Source organism: Athene cunicularia, assembly GCF_003259725.1.
Source record: "Athene cunicularia isolate RWA chromosome 20 unlocalized genomic scaffold, athCun1 chr20_part1, whole genome shotgun sequence".
Taxonomy (NCBI): Eukaryota; Metazoa; Chordata; class Aves; order Strigiformes; family Strigidae; genus Athene; species Athene cunicularia.
In genome coordinates, this window is record NW_020799125.1 from 243,471 (window position 1) to 259,975 (window position 16,505).

General features: G+C 41.9%; 1 protein-coding gene across 2 annotated transcripts in view; it reads right to left on the reverse strand.

The window, feature by feature from the left end:
- Positions 1-16,505, reverse strand: part of ZBTB46 (zinc finger and BTB domain containing 46) — a 47,386-nt gene that overhangs the window by 23,160 nt on the left and 7,721 nt on the right. For both annotated transcript variants that reach the window (XM_026862058.1, XM_026862057.1), the window contains exon 3: positions 13,531-14,500. In XM_026862058.1, the coding sequence (XP_026717859.1) occupies positions 13,531-14,500 (970 nt within the window). The remainder of the gene's footprint in view (positions 1-13,530; positions 14,501-16,505) is intronic.

Genomic DNA, 16,505 nt, shown 5'->3' on the forward strand with positions numbered 1-16,505 from the left:
AAGCTTTATTAGTTTGTTGACTTGGATGAATATTTTTAATTATTATTTTTTATTTTCAAATAAAACACGGGGCCTATTTTTTAACAATTTTGGCAACGGTATTCCCATGCATCTCTGAAACTCCAAAAGCAACACTGAACTGGCGAAGTTCTTATCTACAGATGAAAGCCTAACGCAAAAGGAATATATTCTCACAGAGATCACACATCCCAGCACGACAAAACACACTTCACTCCCAGCCACGCTGACCAGGCTTTAACAAATCTATAAAGAGGAATAATGCTCACGCCAGTACGACACCCCAAACACCCACGGGGTGGCTGTTACACAGACATTTACACTTGGGCGAAACAAAAGTGAACCGTCTGCTTGCTCTGCAAGGGAAGTACAGCCACAGGAAACTCCTTTGCTTTGCTACACTATGCGAAGCTCAAATCCAGACCAGAAATCCCATTTATCATCGGGCAAGCCGCTACTACCATTAAAATAAAAGATTACCTCAGAGTCATATAAAACTGAGCTCCTGTCACAAACCCAGGTATGAGAAAACCAAGCTGCACTAGTCAGAAAATCAGGCAGCACTACAGACATCTGCCAGCCCCTTGAAAAGGGCTACAGCAGAAATAAAGGTGATGCAACTTACTAAAAGTATCCGAATGAAATGTTCACCTGACAAACTGTTTTCCAAAACCTAGGAGAAAATTGACAGTAAAAAGCACTAAACCTAGTCAAACAACAACAAAAAACACCAAACGTATGTCATCCCAGAAAGACCAAGGAAAAGCTTCTTCATTTTAAAGAATCCATTTAAGTACTTTAATTAATTACTTTAACACAAACCCCCTTTTTTTTCTTCTGTTTCTTCTCCCTGCTTCAGTCATTTTTTCCTCTTTACAGTTTAAACTAAGCTGTTACCAAACTACCTCCTCAGTGTCTGCTTCGTTCACACTTATTTCTTGTTTGTATTGTGTTGTTACCTTTTCAGTAAACCCCCAGATGTGTTTTCTGTTGTTTCCCAGACTCCCAATGCTATTATTCTCTTTCATAATCTCTTTTTTTAAAGTAATTTTCTCCTCTTTCAACTTTCATTCCTGCTCTCTCATGTACATAGTTGAACATCTTCTAAAAATCTGTAGCTGGAGGACTAAACGCATGAGAAGAAAGGCGTGAATAAAAGCCAGACAAGATCACATCTGTTGCTGGAAAATTCAAAGCAGAAACAAGCTCTTCCCCAAGAACTAAAGGCAACGTTTTGCCAGGTCGCTATGCCTCAATATTGCTCTTTTCATTACAGTCTCGAGGTAAGAGGAGATCCAAGAAGTCTGTCATCTTCTCTTCAAAGTCCCCTTGTGTTTGGCAGAAATACAAAGCAGTAACGCTTCCCCCTCGGTCTCCCGAGCTTCCAGGATGATGAGGTCGCGTGACATGCGTTGTCAAGCGACTGCCTACCTAATCAAAGTGACCCGACCGCCAGAGAGCTGGGGGAAGGCAGCCAGCAAACGCCGCGGTCCTTGAAAGAAGCGCAACAGTATTTAGCTTATCATTTATAGCCAAAGCTTTAAGCCAGTTTCTCTAAGTTCTCCCTCTCACCCCAGCAAATTTCAGGAAGCTTTCAGGAGCCCTTCCAACCTCTCCTCAACTCCCCTCGGACGTAGCACTTCTCACAGCACGAGCCATCCCTCCAAGCACACCTTTCTGAACGGGAGGTTATCGCTGCTCATCGGCTCCAGACGAGTCCCCGCAGCCTCCAAAGTCAACGGCAGTTCAAGCCGCCTCCTATCCCAGAGAGTGTCCTCACCCTTCCCACGTAGCTCACCCGATCTCACAGCGGCTGTACCTGGTTTAGCAGAATTTAAGCCTTCAGGTGCTTCAGCAGAACAAACGCCATGGCCCTGCCCGTTTCACCAGCATCCTTTTAGCCCAACAGCAGTAGCACTGTCAACTAAACCCAGCCACAGTCTCTGGCTCCCTGCATTTTGTGGACACTTGCCAAAGCTAGGGGCGACAGCAAGATCCCACAACTGTCTGGAGCTAATTAAAGAAACCCTGGATAATCTTATATCCTACTCTTATTTATAAAGCACACTTGACAGTCATAAACAGTAGAACCCCCAGCTAAGTCCACCAAATACTTTCCCTCCCATAGGCGAACGTGAAGCAGGGCTGGCAAGTCATGTTGTATATTCTTTTTAACACATGTAAGAACAAAGCACATAAAAAAAACCCACAGCAAAGTCTACAGGGGGAGAGAGTATTCTCTCTCTACATAAGTTAGGGTGGAAAGGTGAAGGGAAGGAAAGACAGACTTGCTGTCAGGAACAGAAAGGCAAACACTGAGGAAAGTACAGACTGAAAACAGCAACCGAAGTTACGTCTTTAGTGGTGGGACGAACAGACAGCGAGCAAGTAGCCGTCCTGGCTTGTGGCAGCGTTACTGCTGCAATAACTGGGTCCAGTTTCAAAAATCATAGGATAAATTAGATTGAAAGCGATTTCACAGCTACATTTGGAGTTAAATCCAGTTGCTCAGGGCTGTGTGTAATCAAGTTCTGAGTATCTGCAGGGGGAGCGATACCACAACTTCTCCAGGCCCTTCCGCCACCAATTGACCATTCTGTGAAGAATTTCCTTCTTTTAGGCCATGAGAATCTCCCTATAACTTGTGTCTGTTACCTCTCATCCTTTCTCCATACACATCTGAGAAGGGTCTGGCTCTGGACAACCCATCCACCCCCTTTTCTTCAAGGTTGCCTCAGCCTCTCCACGTACACAATATCTTGATAGCCTCGGCTGGGCTTGCTCAAGCTTGTCAAAGTCTGTCTTCTCCTGGAGATCCCCAAACTGGATCTTGTACTCCAGACGTGGTCTCGCTTCCCTTGACACGCCACGTACTGCTGAGCACTCAGCCAGCCTTCACAGCCCCTCTTCAGCTCCTTGCTCACCAGAACACATTTTCTGCAAAGCTGCTTTCTCGCTCCTTGGCTGCCAACCTATTCTGGTGCACGGGGTTATTTTGTCCCACATGCAGGACTTCACATTTGTCTTTGTTGAATTCATGCTGTTTCTGGCACCGCTGCCTTCCAGCAAATCATCCCTCCCAGCCTGGTGTCATCCAACAACTTGCTGAGGGTTTGCTCCATCCCACCACCCAAGCTGCTAACGAACAAAGTGAACAGCATCAGCCTGGAAGCGACCTGGAATGGACACTTGGCCTCGTGCTTTCTGGGGTAGTTGTTTAGGATCTCCTGCACACAGCTGGATAATTTTTAGTGTGGTAGTAAATGTACCTTTTGTTTGTTTACAATATGACAAGCAGAAAGGGCAGAGGGCTGTGAGGGAAGATGCCCCCAACAGCAGCAACCTCTCCCACCCCCAATGCTCATTCCTGCATCCTCCCCTGCTACTCCCTCAGTTGTACCAAGACTGTGTGGATAGTTGTGAGGTGAACTCGAGACAGGAACTCATATATTAAAAATAAAAATAAACTGGTTTATTAAAAAAAGTTATTTTTAAACCCAGATCAGTTCCCCAATCCGGTTCACTACATGGTTGTACAGACATCTTCACCGGAACAACTGCAGGAGAGCGTGGGGGTGCAATTAAGTACCAAGGGAAAGTGGGAGCCACTTAAACTCAGCTTTTCTTTCAAGTACACTGCCAAATTATGACCTGAGCTGAACTCTTCTGGAAAAAACTTATATGAAACCAAAGACTCAATTTTCTGAGGTTCTTCTATCCATTTGTGTCAAGTATCTATACAGATCTGCCTGACAGTAGATTTCATCTAAAATTTCAGGAATTATGTTCCTTGCATAGGTTTAGGAAGATTCGGCTTGATCTCCTTCTGTGCAAAAGACATAACTAATTTTTAAACTCACATGGAAAAAAAAAAAACAAGCAACTTTTAATTTCCTATTTTTTTTTCTTGGGGATAAAAATAAATAAAAAAAAAAAGCAGCACCTTGGCTGGTAGAAAAAAAGACAATCTTTTACCAGCTGCTAAAAATATCCTTGAAGCTTGTGTTCCAGATACCCCCTCCTTTCTAGCAGGAATCCTTCAAAAGCATTGCACAACTTACTATTTGTTAAGCAAAACCCAGCATTCTCCCATACTGTAATATTTACATAGAGAAGTGATGCTATGAGCTATATTGGTTTTGATTAGCACTATTTTACAAACATAATAGTACACATGTGGATATAATAAATGTGCACAGCGTTCAAAATAAGCTCCAATTTCACAACTCGGGAAACTATCAGGCAAACACAGATATTTAACCACAACATATATGATGGTTAAAAACTGCTTTTATGTTAAAGACCGTAAGATATCTTAAGTGAATGTTTATGGAACCAAAAGCGTGGTCTCCTTCAGGCTGCACTTTCCCATCCCTCTCCTTCCAGGTTTGAGTCTCACTACAGCTTCTCAACCGTGATTCAAAGCAAGAGTGACCTGGGACACTGCCCTGCACTGTTGGGATCTGAATCGCTGAGAAACAACATCCTGCATAAAACTGCAAATTTCCAATGCTGTGACTATTTCTGGAGTGCTCAGGGGGAGGCCGTGCCAACTGAAAGCCAGCATTCATCATACAGGCTTGAATATAATTTTCAAGCCTACAGCCATAGGATGTTCTCCATCTATGTTTTACCAACAGAAACATTCTCCTCAGTACCTCTAGAATAGCATTTCTAAAATAAAACAGGCTTGTTCTACACAAATACAACCTGGTTTTACATTGATATTTCTGCAGTGGTATTCTAGAAGCACAAGTATATCGTCATCTTTGTTTTCCTCAAAACAGTAATCAGTCTACAAGTATCAACTGGAAAATTCCCTCCACTCCTCCAAGTATCTGAAAAAAAATAACCAGTTTTTATCTCTTTCCTGTAATATTTGTTTTTCTAACATTGAATCAAATTCTGCAGCTATTTTTCCATGGTCTGTGTCAGCAGAAGGAGCTCCTGGCCCCAAACCCAGCTGCTTGTTTCTGCTCTCCCACAGCCTGTTCGTGACGTCAACTCAACCGCTTGTAGGGGTACAGAGTAAACCTGGTCAACAAGCTGATCTTCCCCAAAGAAAGATACAACAGAACACCCAAATCCAAAGAAGAGAGAAGTGGTTAAATTGGATGAGTTAACTGGTTTTGAAACTATTCTAAAATGGAATAATAAAATGGTCCTTGCAGGAGCAGGAATGACTGGGCAGTGCAGAAATACCTTAAGCCATGCTCTTGATTCCACACAATATGCAGAGAATTGTACAGAAACTTCAAGCAGATTCACTTTAAAAATACTAAGGTTTACTGTGAGCTTAACCTCTTTTCTAAGTCTCATAACTCACACAGTAAAAGGACTGATGTTACTCTCTGCTGCTCCTGTCTCTTGCTGCACATCTGCACATGGACAGAAACATGAAGGGATAGAAATATAACACTCAAGTATCACATTAAATATGAACACTAGTACTCATGATATGACAGGATGCTGAGTTATAACCTTTGAAAATCCTCAGAAAAATATTTACCTTTTGAAATAAGTGCCTGTAAGAAATGTTTAAAAAAAAAATAAAATCTGAGACCAATGCAGCAAATTTAGGTTTTGGGTTGGGTTCCTAGGCACCGCATCTAAAGAATTAATTCCTACTGTTTTAATGCAAAAGCAGCTCTTCAAATAGGAAAGTGAAAGTCCTGAGCAGTGATGAATGCAAAGTAGGATTAGAATTTTTTTAATGTTAAAAGTCTAAAACCTTCTTGATTTCTCACTTGCAATTTCAGTAAGGAAACAAACAAACAAACAAAAGAATAAAAAAAAAAATCTTTTTTTGAAAGGTTGAGATCTCTGTAAAGATGAGCCTAGGGTAACCTTGGCACAAGGAACAAATGAAATAGTGAGAAGGGCACTGGAGAGAGGGGAAGTGCCTCTGATCTCTGGAGTTAAAGCAGATTAACAGTCTCAGGGCTGCTACCACAGGGAGGAGGAAGAGGAGGAGGAGGAGGAGGAGGGCTTTGGAGCCTGGGGAAAATGGAATGCAGGGTGGGGAAAGGAAACAGACACTGAGCTTTGAGCTAAAGCTGGTTTAGGGTGGAACCATTTTAAAGCCAGGGTGTAGCCAGGGAATAAGTGTCTGGGTTTAAAGCAATGATTTTAGTTTCCAAACTTGAAAATAACCTGACCTAACCCTTTAAAAACAGAAACTCAAGAGTTATTCCTGCAAATACTGCATCCTAATAGTTTTGTTAGCCTGTAACTGTGGCGATACGGAGAACCTAAATTATCCACTGAGCCCTCTCTGCAATGTTTCTGCAAAATTCAGCATACGGACACAGCAGTCGGGGGGCTCAATGGTTTTGGTTTGGTTTGGGTTTTTTTTTGGCTTGGTTTTGCATTTTGCTGCAACTAGCAGCCACCTCCACACAGCAAACTGGATACTTCATGCACATGAAGAGAGTACCAAAGACGGTCTAGAAACCTGGGCAGCTCGGTAAGCGCCAGAGGAATGCAGAACAGGGGCTAAGCTGATTTCGGGGGTGGCATTAGAGCACAAATCTGTAACCCCTCCAGGTCTGGCTGCGAAAGAAAGCCTGGCATCGCCGACTGCCACTGCTTAAGGCATCGAAATATCTCCCCAATAAAAACATCATTAAAACTCCCTCATTTGTAGCAAAACAAATTTTAGTACCTTGCTCTGTAACTATAACTACATGAAAAGCAGGTGGAAAAATGCAGTAATTAACTTCAATTTTCCAAGTGGCAGGCAATTTGTAATTTACTGTTACCTACCCTCAAAAACACTCCAACAGCTTTCCAATAAGCTGAACATTTTGATTCAAAACATCTATCCTCCTTAAAAAGTGATCTTTCCAAAACTGAGCATAGAAGACTGATTTAAATAATGAACTAACAGTAGGAAACTACTAAAAGTTGACCCCATGTTGTTTTAGGACATCAGATATTAATCTGACAACAGAAATGTTAACCAGCCTAGTTCTCATTCGCGGCTGTAACAAATACTTAAACACACGCCTTAAGTTTTTACACCGCAACCACAACTCAGACCATGGCAGATGGATTGAAGGCTCCATCTCTTCAAGGCAACATCCATTTAAATGAAGAGTAAATGCCCGTATTCCATCCCAGTGATTTTTTTTTGCCTGCCACACTACGCGGATCATTTCAACGCCGCGTGCTTTCAATCTACCTACTAAGACTTCCCTTTGCAACTCCTTCAATACATTTGTTTTCACCCAGTAAAAATCCACAATTTACCAATCTATCTTTATTTTAGGTAGGATGAATAATAAGTATCAAGTATGTGATTCCACATCTCAAAAAAAAAAAAAAAAAAAAAGGCTTAGAAGTTTTGGATAGGCCAGAGTAGAGGGATCAGTGCGCCACTGATGGGAGACTGACAAGGCAGAACAGCACATGGGAACACTATTAATTTACTCTGCAGCTGCATTTCAAGACGGAGCAAAAGGTTTTTAATATTGGGTTGCAGAAGTTAAAAAGAAGAGTGAAGAATGACTGGACAGGAGAGTGTTAGTCTCAGTGAGGTTTATCTATCTCTAATGGGAATAGCTGGTGCAAAAGCCTAAAAATCAGTTCACTCATCGTGCCTTAATAATCAACAGATATTCCGGGTAGAGGTGTGTTCCGGTTTAACACTGCTCCCTCATCTCTTCAATCTGTCTCAAATACCACATTTACTACACTAAATTCAGGCTCTTTGTTCTTAGTTCTCTTTTTCTATAATCCCTCTTCCTGCTCCTTATTTCTCTCCTATGCCATGCCACCTCTCCTTCCCTTTACCACCATTCCATGTTGGCATAAGCCTTCGCACTAAACAGCCTCCGTCTCTGACTGCAGAACCACATGCTTTCTGAGCTCGCTCACGCTACATTTTCTTTACTTCTCACTAATATTAACCTTCAGTTCTAGCCGACAGATCATCTTTTTTCTTCTCTTTTAAACACCAGCTCTTCAGGACAGGTAAACTGATTATTATAAAGCATCATGTAAAGTCAGGAGTATTATACAGGTTTTGCAAAACAAAAATCTTCCTAAGATTTTAAGAGTTTAAGAGTTCCTTAAACACCTGAATCCTGAATACAACCACCACGCTCAAGTTTTTCCTCCTGTTATTATGCAAGACTTCTATTCCACTGCTGGGACTAATATGCTTGCCAAATATCACAACAGAAACAATGGAATTTTCACTGTATTTTTGAATAATAATAGAAATTTTTTAAAAATCAAAGAAAGATTTGAAGATTTGCATTGAAAAGGTGAAAGAGTTACAGGAAGCCCGGTAGCTTGGTGAGAAAAAGACTTTTTTGTAAGAATAAAATTATCCTATAAAACGACAATCTACACATTCACCTACCTGCGCTCAGACAGGTCCAGAGACCTCACCTGCACAAAATCAGTTAGAGTTCATCTAGACCGAGCTCTTTCTTGCCTCCCTCAGAAGCCTTCTGAAATATAAGCTCACTATATGAACCAACTGTTAAGCATCTGTGCTCGCCAACAACTCCTGTAATCATAATTTGCTCCCTAGAAACAAAGACAGAAAAAGGGATAGGAAAAGGCTTCCGACACCAGCTGCCTCCAGTCTTCACGGAGAGCCAGTAGCACAACTCCCTGCAGCAGGCACTGAAATCAGCTTGTGTCATTGGAAAATGATGAACTGAAATGTCTCCTCACCACAAGGGAGGAAGCTTGTGCATAATTAAAGATTTTGATGGGAAAATATTAAAGGAACTCAGAACTCTACAAAGTCAGAAGGATACAGGGAAGCCCTGTCCATCCTCCTCAGGAAGGTCACTATTCCGGGCTTACTTAAGTCCTGAAGCTCTTACAGAATACAACAATTTCACTATTTGTAATCAAAGTAAAGCAGAAAGTTCTCAAACTGTAGCATCTCTAAAAATGACTGTTCTGTTTTGAAAATAATTAGCTTCATTTCACAGTCAATTGGCACACAAAAATTCACTTGCAGCTTTAGGGTGCAAACACTCAGAAGATGTGTGGGAGTACTTCCTTCGAAATAAATTCCTGAATCATAACTACTATGCTTGAGCTAACACATTAATAGAACCATCAATAAATTCTTCAAAAGACACCCTCCAAATGACAGAGTTTTCCATTATATGAAGAGGCAAAACCAGCAACATTTTGCTAGCTTAACAGCTCTTCTGGTGAATATAACTATCCTCTTCAGCGAGAGCCTTTTAAATACCACCTGATCCTGTAGTCCATGCACTCAGGATGTGTAATCCTGTAAAAACTTTAACCAGCAGTGTTAAAGCAACAGCAACCTAAAGAAAATGAAGATGCTCAAGGCACAAGACTACTTCTGAATTTTGTAAGCATCTTTGATATTAAAGACTAACAAATAGCAGTGTGTTTCTTTAGAAAACTTACAGAATTCAAGGAAAAAGGTTAAAATAAAAGACAGACCTGTTATTTTGGCAGGTCTGTGGAGGAAATTCTTCTTGGCTCAGTTATGAAGAAAGTTATTATTTATAAAAGCCCATCCTTCAGTTTACTTTGGAGAACTGCTGTTCCAAGTTAACGCGGCTCGGTGAGGAAAACATATATATGAATGTTTCATACAAGGAAGGACAGACTGACATCCTGAACAACCCAAACAGGATGAGAAAGGAAAAACCTAACGTGTTTTATGCTAAACAGTGAATCCAAATTAACAAATTGGAACTAGCATGAAAAGATGGTGTTCATCAATCTTTGTGCGTGACTGCTACCACCCTGTAGGAACAGAAAGCTTAATCACCCTCTTAATCTAGCATCTCGACTTAGTTTGGATTCTTTTGAAAATCCTGTTTCATCATTCTTTCTTGGATGAAGAAGATATATTCTCTATGGGAAACGTGAACAATCTCTTGCTTCAGCGGCTATTTCCATGATGTTAGATTACCATTAATAAGACTACTCCAGACACTCCCTTTTATTTTCATCCATGGTGTGATCAAATTCAAAGCCTCTCAGCAGGACCCCACCAACATCTGGAAATTAATCAACTGATACAGAGAGAATTTTCTTATCCTTTCAATTAAAAAAAAAAAAAAATCAGTGTCTTTGAGACCCCACTGCATCATATTTAAGCACAGTCTACTTATGTATTTGGGACTCTTATTTAACACACCCTGCCTATATTGATAAGGACATCTCTTTCCCACTGAGAGAAGCACCACTGCAAACCAGCTGTTAGTCGTTTCAAAAGGCAAAGTTTCTTTGAGTTTCTCTGCAACATAACATCAATTAAGTAATCCTTAGCTAGCAGTAGGAAAGTAGTTTAATCTGTGAGGTATACTGCCCCAAATAACCACTGAATTAAAAGGGTGATGGAATGGTTACTTGCAAGATCCACCTTCCAAAACACTGATTGCATTGTGCTGAAACGCAGTGAACAATTTCAGAAGGAAGACACCAACACTGAGCTTTTAAGATGGCTTCTCTCGCCTACCTCAGTTTTTGCATCGCCAGAAAGCCTGCGTTAGTCCTCCAGTATAGAAGCATTTGCAAATGGTACCCGAATTATCCCACGGTGAGGGCTTTCAGACTGAACAACGAGCATCTTAAAATAACTGAATAGATCAGAAAAGTGAAGGAGCCTCAAAGAACAAAGAGTTCTAGGTAACTTTTTTCCTCTTAGCTACTTATGAAAGAACATTCAACACCCATTTCCTCAGCAAAGGAGTACCTTTTCATCTTAGACATGAACAATACAGATAGGGACACTTCTAAATAAATGAAGTTAAAAAAAAAAAAAAAAAAGAGCTCTAGACTATGAAGTCTGTTTTAAAGAATGAAACCTGACGCTACTAAATCAAAGACAACTTCAAGCTGAAATTTAAATACATCCTAAATACTCATTACACGGTGCAGACGCTTGCCATTACCTGCTTTCACACAAGAGAGTAATTTTTTCTTCATGCGCAGGACTTAAGTTTGCAACACCCCTCAACTACTTCTGAATTCTAGCAGAAAAACAAAGAACCTGGGGTCCCAATAATGAACCTAAGCAGAACCCTGTAGCTTGGCAACCCAGGAGATGGAGCAGTTCACAAGAGGGTTGCTTCCACCTGCTGGAGATGGGAAATATTAATGCGAGCCCAAAAGACCCTCCTGCTTGTAGGGACCAGGACAGAGATGGGAGCAGAGGTGCCTTCACTGCATGCTGAAAGAGAAGCAACCTCACCAGTTCTGATCTCACCCAAACCACACATCTACGGACAGAAGCAGGCGAGAGGCTTGCTGCTGACCAGATGGCCAAGTGTTGGATGAAAATGAACACACACAGATCTGAAACCCTCTGAATTCATACCCAAAAAGTCCCCCAAAAGACAAGAAAATTCAACCTAAAATGCACGCAGGGTTCCTCCTGTGTGCTTTCCCTTGGCATGTAGATACACACCCATCCCACAGCGCACAGAAACATCCCTTTTCAGCTGGGCAGAACGGAATATTTCATGCCAGCTCACCTCTCCAGATGGCCAACGTGGGGAAACCGTGAGCAGCTCAGTGTCCCAACATCCCCCCTGCCCAGCACGGTTGCTTTTACTTTGCAGACTGGCTGCCCGCTGCCAGCACACGCAGCCCCCGGGCCTGGCTGGTTCTGACATCCCTCTGGTTTGGGACAGGGAGAAGGGTTGCCCTTCAGTTTTTCCTTTTGCTTTACCAGTACTAGTGGATACTGAAACTATTCTCCCAACCACCACCATTCAGCTTCCCCTTTCCCATCATTAGAAACACCCCTTTTATTGGAAAGCGCATTTAAGACAAGTTTTGGAACAAATAATTTGACTGTGCCTGCTGCTGCACTGTCTCAGCACTGTGCTGAGTCAACACCCAAAGCCATCTTCCTCTCATCTGCAAACAGCTGTCAAAGAAAAGGCCACTTCTACTTAATTTCTTAACAATTGGGAATTAAATGATCTAAACTTCGTTCAGCTTCCAGTAATACAATCTCACAGAATCATCTCGGTTGGAAAAGCCCTTGAAGATCCTCCAGTCCAACCATTAACCTCACCCTGACTGTTCTCAACTCCACCAGACCCCTCGGCCTTATGTCAATCTCGTACATTTTGCACCGTTTTCAGTAAAAACATTCAATTTATAACCCATTTGCCAAGATGATCAGAGCTGCAGTACTGTTTCCGCAGTCTCTCCAACACGTGTGGTTTTATGTCATATACCCATCTGACCCCACACACACCTCACGGGCAGTACAAGGGATTGAGTTGTTTTTATGGGATGCCATGAAAGTGAAAAATATTTGCGTGTGAACAGCATACCAGGCAATCCCTGCTGAATCTTCATTCAACACAATATAAAAATATATGCACTGTAAAACCAGGATTCATCATAAATCACTGTTATCTTGCATTTTTCTTCTAACCCATGTTGTTTAGATTTTATCATCAGCCAATTACAATAATTACATGCAAGCCTGCTGCAGCAGATAATGTAAAACATAATAAATCTACAGACATTTGTAGAGGTTACCCGTTCAATGAAAACCACATTTAAACTTTGGTATGTAAGCAACTTAAATGTCCTTTTTCAGCCCATAAAGACTCTTCAGACTTCCAGTACTATTTATACTGCTTTTTTCATCTGAATTTGGCAACATAAGGGTATATAATCTCACACACCCTTCTCCTGGCTGACTTGGATTCTGGTATGCAGTGAAACACAGGCTAACTCACAGCACAGAGTTCTTCGAGTCAGCTTCAGGGAGTTTAATACCACCCTCCCTTAAAGGCCTTAGGGGGAAAAAACACCCAAACTCCCGTATCAACAGGACTCCTGAATCTATTAACTGCCAGTGATTAATGAACCAAATTGAACAGTTATCTTGAGACAGAAAAGTAACTACTGAAGATTCAGAAGAAGCCATTTTTCTCTCTGACTTTCAAAGCAGCCACTCATCTCAGACTACAGGTAGTCACACATCAAAACACAGTTTAAGCCTTAGTAACACCTCAAAACTCCACGTTATTCTTAACAGTTACCAAACACTTATCTTGCCATTACCAGCAACAAGCTATGGTGGTTTTCTCACACATGAGAAAGTGACACCTGAATATCAGGAATTACTGAAGATAGCATTGTTAACACTGAATTACACCTGTGTGTGGTGTAATTACCCCATCAATCTACCATGCAAGGAAAATTCTTCAACCTTGACATCAGCTTGCACACCTGCTAAAATAAATTCCAACCTTTCCTCTCACAAATTCCAACAATTACAATGGTGTTTTGGCGGTTCAAGGCCAAAAGAAAACTACCAACTTCTTTCACAGGAGAACCAGCCTGCGGTGCTGAAGTTCCTGACTGAACCATGCAGTGCTTGGTTCTTTTGAATTGCTGGCAACACAGTATTTGACATTTTTCAGTTTCTGGCAAGCTAATACATTTCAAAGACTGATAAGATCATACCGTAAACAGCTCTAATTAACTCAACATTTTCAATGTCAGCCATGAAAAATCAGAAAGACTTACTTGGGTCTCGACTGCTGTACGGCCATCCTGAGGCAGGTAAAAAAGATGGCATGGGAGAACTTGCCCTGCTGTCATCCTCCACCTGCTGCGTAATATGCCGCACAGTTTCTTTATTTTTTCTGTTCTTCCTGCGCCCAGTGGGTTGCCAGCCATCCCCTACTCCTTGGTCAGAGAACGCGTTCTGTATTGCACTATCCTTGGCAGAAGGTAGTTCGCCCCCTCCATAATGTGACGGGGAAACCTGCTCCTCTTTGATACGTAAAGACCCATAGCCCATGTCACTAGACCAAAGAGACTGGGATGAAACGTCTTCGTGGCTGTCTGTTTTTGGTTCTTGATCCTCTTTTCCGTAACTACTCCCTCCCTCGTGGCAGCTGGCAATAGCGGAATCTCCAGAAGAGTTTGCTGGACTTGTTCGCCGAGCTAGCCAGGGAGATATACTCCTGCCAGCCACCACTGCTGAAATCAAAGCATCCGTACTGCTGCTGGAAGGGGCTCCGAGCTCATAATCGACAAGGTCATCTGAGGCATCCGACTTTATGCTTATGTCGAGAGCTGCTTTGATGAAATTGTGACAGGCTTGTACAATATCTGTCATCTGCAGGTAGCTAGCAGCCGACATCACCTCAATGACGTTCCTGCTGGTCAGGGCGAGGTGTGCAGAGTACATGAAGTCTATGATTGCTTTAAAACCTTGCGCGGTTACAATGTCCAAGTGGGTGACTGTGGCCTGGTCGGAGGTTTTCTGCACCTGGCAGTACAGCGTTTTGAAGTAGCGACTACTCCCAAGCAGAACGTTTTTGTGAGCCTTAAATATCTTCCCCTCCACTATAATGCAAACGTCACAGAGGATGCCGTGTTGTCTCTGCTCGTTAAGCTCACGCAGCAGATGACGGTAGTGGGAAGCAATCTCCATATCTTCCTTTCGGTTATTCATTTGGAAATCTTTGTGTTTCCTCTTCCACAAGTCCTGTATGGGGAAGGAAATGACAGGATTACGAAATCCAATACAAGCTTACAGATGTGCTTTTTCAAAGACTGAGACAAACCCCAAGTTATACCAAATGAAGTAACAGGTTCATGTTGAAAGAATGCCACTGCTGCCTAGAAAGACTGCACATTCATTACAGGATGCAGCTTATTTTTACCAGACTTCAAATAATTTAAGTTAAAAGGGACTAGATTTGAAGCTCAATCCTCCAGTGGCTCCTAACATCCCAGAGAAACATTTCCTTAAATTACTACAGACTTGTAAGAAAACCTGTCTTAAGTTACTGGGGTAAAACAGCTGTCAGTTTTTACCATTTGGGTTCAGCGAAGTTTGGTTTTGAAAGAGGTAACTACACTTAAAACCACACTGATGAAGACAAACTACTGAAGAGCACTCTGTAACACAATTTCCTCAAGGGAACAAGCATTATGTGCAGCACACTGAATAGCTGAAATCCTCAAACAGCGAAAGCCAATTGAAACCAGCTATTTCCCTTGCTATATTGCGGTTGAGGGGCTATAAATACTGTTTTCAAGTCAGAAGAGCAATAGGCAAATCCAAGACCACAGATCACAAAATTTTAAGTCCCCACCCGAACTAAACTGGCAATAGATCAGACCTATGAAATTAACCTTATTTGAAGCTTAACTACTTAGAAGCACAAGATTTTTAATTTTGCAATAAAACATGTTATTTCCTTGGCTTTATATCTCCGAGTCTACCCCACAACCACCCTAAAATCTTGGATGGAGAAATTCTAATAACCACCTAAACATTCACATTTTAGAAAGGATGCTTATGACCCCAATAACAAAGCATCCATCAAGCTGAGGAGAATTCACAGGACTTCTGATCACCTTTCATGAAATTTGACAGTATTATCCAAAAAAAGGCTAGTCAGTGCCAGCAGCATGGCAGAGACGCGTATCTTGTAAGTTATGCTCCAAATTATCCTCCTCTTACACCCCAAAAGAGAAAAAAAGGTCTTAAATGTGGGTATGTTGACAGTAATCAGTGGCACTAATATTTTTAGACTGAATTTTATCCCACCTGCAAAGTACAAACACGAGAGGAGCAACACATCAATGTGGAGGAGCGCATACATACATTTCTCATAGCCACGCAGCTCTGTGGTCTGGCCAGCATCATCCAAAACTCCCTGCCCTTCACCTCCCAAGGTCACACGTAACCACACATTCTGTCTCTCAAGCGAGAGGACTTCAAGTTCACGACTCTCAAGGTGTTAAGGATGGACACTGGCAGCATCAGAACAGACTGATGAAGCACTCTCTGCGACACCAAACCTCAGCAGCTACTGCCCTGGCAGCTCCGTACTTGCCTTTGCTGCCACAGCCTTACAAATCCCTTGGCATCCATCTCTGCCATTTCATCTGGCTTACACCACTTATTTGGAACCTGCGATCAAGATTTATATACTGTGTAACAGTGGTTTAATGGTCCAGCTGATTAAGAGCACCAAGATGTCACACAACATGAAGGATATCTACTCCTTTCTCTCAAAAAACTTAAATTTGTTCCAATATAAGAAGTTCCAACTGTAAAATTGGTATGTGGGTCTACATGTTAACATACAACTGTAAAACTGGTACCGGCTGACAAGACTAAATTTCAAATGTAATTACAGGCCGGCGCACGCCTCAGAAGCCTGGATTCAGGCTACTGGTGGTTGCTGATAAAACCAAAAATCACTGTACTTCTGAGGTCTTACAGTCTTGAAACGTAGATGGTTAAATATAAGCACTGTCAGTAAGGAGGCTGATGAGAGCTTAAAGCAACCTTCTAACATACATCGAGTTCAAACACTAACTCAGTCCCATCTGTTCAAACGGGCTCACAGCAGTGGGCAATCCTAGGACAGCCATGATTAAGAAAGTTTCCTGTACTGCGGAATACAGATCCATAAGACCTTTGCCCCCTTCCCCTAGTCTGTGCTATTATTATCATTTATGGGAGCAAAATAGCG